Here is a 6,000-nt window from a genome sequence, read left to right as displayed (position 1 = left end):
GACTAAAACCTAAACTCGGTGTAACATTATGATCATTTAGTGACCTCTAGCGCTTTAATGTAACAAATTACATCCACGTTTGCTTAAGACTATGCCAAGTTATTGTGTAATTTGTTTTTTCGGCGATAATTGGCTTGACCCAATACTGATGGTGTTCCAGAGAAAATACGAGTTACCATCATTTCTATTGTTTTATGGTAAGTCAACCTAACGTATCACGTTTCCAGCTCGTTTGTTTTTGGTGACAATGTTATGTCGCTCGCTGTATAACTTCTACCGATATTCACCGACAACAAAAACTTTCAGAGAAGGCAGACGGTAGATCTCTGATAAATTAAATACAAAATACAATCTGAGGACAAAAATGTGATGGCAGCGGTGGGATTCGAACCCACGCCCCCGAAGAGACTGGAGCCTTAATCCAGCGCCTTAGACCGCTCGGCCACGCTACCGTATGTACACGTTACTGTCAAGTAACTTTGTGAATGTGTATTATTTAAATGATAAACTACCGATTACGAGTATTCTACTGTAGATGGGGGGGTCATTCATATATTATTAGTACAAACCTTAAGAAATAATTTCATAATATATACCATGTTCCCGTTTTATTAGTCTACCCTCATTGATAAAGAGGATGGATAAAATACTAAAATCATATCAGTATAATTCAACAGCACACGTGACAAACTAAACTACAGCCTCCAAAATGACCATAAATGTGAAGGAACATCTTTGTAAACAGTTTCAACAAAACCTGAACATAAACTTAATGAAATTAGGATAAATTGCAGGGTGCCTTTGTATTAGACCTGATATACTGTTTGGATCTGCAATGCAACCACTTCCTTTACATAATAAATTATTCAATAGATGTCCTCAAATCCTTTTATAATATTTATTAGAAATTTGAAGTACAGCTTGAGGGAAAATAAAACATGCTTTACACCCCATCCCTCAAACACATTATCTTAAACTATTTGAGAATATATTCGGCTTGAGGCTGTCTAACAGTAGTACTTTGGAGTCAACACCATCAGGCGCAGAAATACAAAACTGAGCTTTGTCCATTTTAAAAATGTTTCAGAAATTAAAGTAACAACACATACACCTCTAAATAACTAGACATATATAATGACACCACACTGTACAACATAAAACTGGGTATGCATGTATATGCATCATAAAATGTGCCGAAATAATGGCAGTTTGAAGCTCTTGGCAGTGAAACCAAAACATGCTGGCCCAGAGTCTCTCGTGGACATAAAACACCCCTCTGAAGGCAGTAAGCAGGCTGACCAGGTGGGCTCAGGATTTCTTGGCAGGGTAGGATGGGGGTAGGAGCCGGTGAGAGTTGCTGCGCACCCATGGGTGGTCAATGACACTCTGTAGTGAGAGGCGATTGGTGGGGCTGTGGCGAAGCAGCTTCGATATCAGGTCCCGTGCACCATCTGAGACAGTCTTGGGGAACTTCAAATCCACCTGAAAATGACGAGAGGGTATTTATTTATCTAATCATCACACAGACTGTTGCAGTAAATACTGACTTTTCTAAGAGAAATAGTTCATACTAGTTGTTTATATAGATACCTTACTTTTTTAAAATACCTGTGTATTGTGGTTTAATTGATTCATGATATATCACATCCCAATACTGATACCATAATTTTGCCTAAAACTAGGCTTTCTCAGCTCATGATCTGGTGTTGTTCAGGGTTCATGGACAGAAACTTATAAAGTTTCCTGAAATCACTGAAGAGTAAAAACATATGTAGATGAAAATATTATAAATTGATTCTTATTTCTGAATACAGCCATCATTTTGTATCAGTTATGATAGTGTTGTACTCAAGAGTAATTGCTAGGATCTGGAGACAGCAACAAGGCCACAGCAAAGTTTGTTGGGACACAAGAAAAAAAAAAAAAAAAAAAAATGTAGATGTTCTGATGATAAACCTTTGTTTGGAGGTAAATCTGTTAGTGAATGTACTTTAATTGTTGGTAATAATCCCCTAAGTACAGTAGGTAAACACTGAAGCAGGGTGACAGTCTGTAAACAGTGATGTGTGTTCAAGAGTAATCTTTAAAATTTCTGTTTTCAGTCACTAGAATTTTGAAAAACGCAAGAGACCGAGAGAGTGGAAGCATAACACGTCCTCACTCCTCAGTAAAATTACCCCTCAAACACCCCTACCAAAATAAGCACCAGCATGCTTAGTGCTGGTAGGGCCGACCCTTGACTATTCTGAACGGTGTAAAATATCTCAAAAAGGTTATTCTCACATATCCATGAATGGAAGTGGCCAAGGTTCTTCCAAACTTCACTTTACAAAAAGTGACAAAACAATTTCTTTAGATTTGTCCAACTAAGAATTTGACACCCAAAGAAAAACACCAACCTTCATAATTCTTTTGTACGTTTCTGAATGGCTGGCAGTTTCAAAAGGTGGGTTGCCAACCAGGCATTCGTAGCAGAGGACCCCAATGCACCACAGGTCCACTTTCTCACTGTGGGTGTGTCCCTCAATCATCTCTGGAGGGAGGTAGTCCAGTGTTCCACACATGGTGCGACGTCTGGGAAGGTTTAAAACAAGAGGTGAGTGGGGAAGGTAGCAAAAAAAACAGACATGCGACAGCATACAGCAGCAGACAGCCATTTCTTACAGGGTATAGTGGTGCATTGACACTATGATTACTCACCTCAGAGAAGGTGCATGAACAGACCAACCAAAATCGGCAATTTTCAGCTCTCCGCGATAGCCGAGAAGCAGATTTTCTGGCTTGATGTCACGATGAATCACTTTCTTCTCATGGCAATACATTAGAGCATCAGATATCTCCTCCATGTACTGCAAATTTAAAGAGGTTAACACTGAATTATGACATTTAAATTTAAACACACACAATACAAGCAATGTAGTTCATCAAGTCCAGTAAACTGCCTAGGATGAAGTAAGGATGTGCAAATTACTCCTGAACAATGAACAAACTTGGTTCATCTCTTACTGTGGCAGTGCGCTGGTCATCAAATCTTCCACATCTCTGTAGCTCTTTGTACATTTCACCACGTGGGGCGTACTCTAGCACTAAGAACACCCTTTTGCGGTCATGGAAGTAATTGTAGAAGCGCAGAATGTTGGGGTGCCTGAGGAGAAAATAGAGTATATTTTTAGGTAGAGTGTTGTTGAAGGTATTTCCAAAACCAAGTGAAAGACATTCAAAGTCAGTGTATTCATAGTACCAGAAAGCAAAATCCCTATTTGAGCAAGATGTGTGAAGAAGAATTGAATAAATGTGTTAATCTGGTATTTCAGAAATGAACCATCAATTAATCTGCTGAAACAGTGCTGCCAGTATTTTGCAGGGTTGTACTAGTTATTTTGTGATAAACTGGAGTAAATGTTTATCAAAATGCAAATGCTACTGCCTAAAAGAGCACAGATAACCATCATATGACATGCAGGAAGAACACAAATGTTCCTCCAAAACTGTACATGCATCTAACCTGGCATCTCATTGGTTAACCTACCATTAAAATTTGCAAAACATTATTCACATAAAACGTTGCAGCAATCGTTTCAGTTTGCAATTCACAGTAAAGATGTGAAGCACAAAATTAAACCACTGTTCATCTGACACCTTGTATATTATATAGATAAATGTTAGAAGTTATTGAATGTTCAGAGGGGCAGAGAATAGTAGCAAATAGCCTTCCAGGAAATGTATGAACTAAGATATTTTGCCCTGAATTATGCCCCTCAAGTACTCAGCATTTGTCTTCTAAACATAGCTAAATACCAACCCACATCAGACAACAAAAAATGTTCTTTCAGGATACTAACTTGAGATGGGCCTGAATCTCAATCTCCCTCCTGAGTTGATGCTCCACACCCTCCTTTTCCATCTGTGACTTGAACAACACCTTCAGCGCCACGATGGCTTGCAGCTTCTTTACTCTTGCAAGGTAAACATTACCAAACTTGCCCTTCCCTAATGGTCGACCGATGTCGAAGTCATCAATGGAGACTTTCCTGTAGAGAGTGCAAACACAAACATTCTTGTGCTAACCATTCAAACAGTTGAGGCCATCACTTTGATGAAAACAGATCATTATAGCAATACACAAATGGAGGGGAACGAATGAATACACTTACTTTGAAGCTGAACTGGATGAGCCAACGCACTCTCTCCCAGGGCCTAAAAATGACAATACAATCAAAACAGGAAGATTTGTTGAAGTTTGAATGGTATCTGTGTGTGAGGAGGCAGAGGTTACCTGTGATGGCATTTTTGTCCATCTCTGCTCGTGTCTTCACCTGAACACGCTGTGGGCCTGCCACCATGCTAGGGGTTGTAAACTGATATTCAGAAGCAAAAACACAAAAAAGCAGTTATTAAGTGCTTTATTGACAATAAACTTCAATTGGCTAGAAAACAATACTGATTTTGAATATTTTCACACCACATCAGCTCATTTGATAGACCTTTTTCCTAAGTGTTGGTACAAAAGGTAATCACAGATGAGATATTCATTAAGCACAGTGGGCAAATCTAGACATCTTTTTATAGCCATTACTACTTACCGGTCTTGGGAAATCCCTGGGCTCATAATTTTCCTTATTCTGTAAAGAAATAAATACAGACAGCTCACATTAACCTACAGTACATTTGAGTGGAGTGTCTTATCATTCAGACTTATTTTTAGCTTCAAGTTATATTTCTTATTTTAGACAATGTCCAGGGTATATATAGCAAGCAGGGTGATGAGGAAAACAGTCCATCAACTTAAAACACCCAAGGTGGCTCTGATTCTGAGGGTTTTTCCTGCATAGACTGAGGCTGGCTGAGTGGTATTAGGGCTCAACTACTTTCGCTGTTTATTGGGGATTTGTAGTCGCTTCAAGCTTCAGAAAGAGGGTGGACATTTTGATCTTTATGACTTCCCACTTTCATGATATTTTCTCCACCTTGACAACACACCCTTCAACAATGGACTGCATTAGACTGTATAGATGGCCCTTTTTGTCTGTTACTTCAGTGTACATTTTCAATATCTGTGAATGTATCAGACTGGGTACACTGGGTAGACTGTGAAGCTGACAATGTAACTTTGTAATGTTAAAAAGTTCTACTACATTTAGGTAAGGTAATACAACGCAGTTTATGTGTAATATAAAAAATGATTCATCACCACATTGATTAATTAGATTTTGGTTTAAGTTGTTCACTTAGATACAGTAAATGTCCTTAAATAGGCATGTTTCTGTCGTTAAACAATGAGAACGGTTCGGTAACGTTAGGCCACAGTTAAAACCTTTGCCTTGTTTGTGGGGTAGCGCCTGAAACATAGACTTACATTCAACACCATCGAATTACATTGAATATAGCCACTTATGTTTATCTTCTGTCATATACATACATTATACAAGGGTTGTTGTCATGTTCAACTCAATTTAAGAGACGTTATGCTACAATTAGGTTAGCTCAATAGGGTAGCTGGCAAACCTAACGTTAGCTACCTAGCTAAAATCTGCGACAACTGAAAGAAGCTGCTCGGAGTTCTCAATTGCTGCCCAGTCCAACCTCGCTACCAAAAAAGTAAAATACCAAATTACCTGCATCGTAATGAAGATACGGAGTATTAACTTTCCAGCGTGTAAAGCCCAGTCCTAATATTTTTGAACTTCTTCGGCCGCCAACGTTTTCAAAAAGCCAACCTTCACGACAGCGATTGGTCGGTATGCCTCACATAGAAGGCTCCCATTGGCCAGAATTGCTGCAGGAAAACACGTGTGATTGGTGAACACCGACGATACAGCGATATGGACCCGCCTTCCTCTCCTGTTTCCTTTTCCTGAATCTTTTAACAGCGGTGAAGAAGTGTTCACAGTGTCGTTACTTTATTATTGTTTTCATTCTTGGCCTGGCCAAAGTAACTGAACCCTATTGCTGTTTGCGTTTCCTTTGTAAAAGAGAATAAACATCTTTATGCTTGTGATG

General features: G+C 39.0%; 1 protein-coding gene and 1 non-coding gene across 2 annotated transcripts; both read right to left on the bottom strand.

Moving 5' to 3' along the window:
• Nucleotides 1-370: 370 nt before the first annotated feature.
• On the bottom strand, nt 371-452 carry trnal-aag (transfer RNA leucine (anticodon AAG)). The gene has a single exon. It is a non-coding gene; the product is annotated as a tRNA-Leu (tRNA).
• Nucleotides 453-884: 432 nt separating this feature from the next.
• aurkb (aurora kinase B) lies at nt 885-5,740 on the bottom strand. The gene is made up of 9 exons (XM_056383037.1): nt 5,616-5,740; nt 4,584-4,622; nt 4,277-4,358; nt 4,155-4,197; nt 3,843-4,031; nt 3,007-3,145; nt 2,701-2,849; nt 2,400-2,574; nt 885-1,482 (listed from the first exon to the last, which is right to left on the bottom strand). Exons 1-9 carry the CDS (start codon nt 5,619-5,621, stop codon nt 1,309-1,311), a joined length of 996 nt encoding a protein of 331 aa, XP_056239012.1. The 5' UTR covers nt 5,622-5,740; the 3' UTR covers nt 885-1,308.
• Nucleotides 5,741-6,000: the final 260 nt, after the last annotated feature.

This window comes from Seriola aureovittata, chromosome 8 (assembly GCF_021018895.1).
Source record: "Seriola aureovittata isolate HTS-2021-v1 ecotype China chromosome 8, ASM2101889v1, whole genome shotgun sequence".
Lineage (NCBI taxonomy): Eukaryota > Metazoa > Chordata > Actinopteri > Carangiformes > Carangidae > Seriola > Seriola aureovittata.
The sequence above is the reverse complement of the archived record's forward strand: the minus strand, read 5'-3'. Positions and strand labels throughout refer to the sequence as shown.

What these genes read in the sequence shown, in the direction of transcription:
- aurkb (XM_056383037.1), bottom strand. An exon ending in GGACAAAAATGCCATCACAG is followed by an intron (nt 4,198 to 4,276) that starts GTAACCTCTGCC and finishes TGTCATTTTTAG; the next exon opens with GCCCTGGGAGAGAGTGCGTT. An exon ending in GTTCATGCACCTTCTCTGAG is followed by an intron (nt 2,575 to 2,700) that starts GTGAGTAATCAT and finishes AAACCTTCCCAG; the next exon opens with ACGTCGCACCATGTGTGGAA.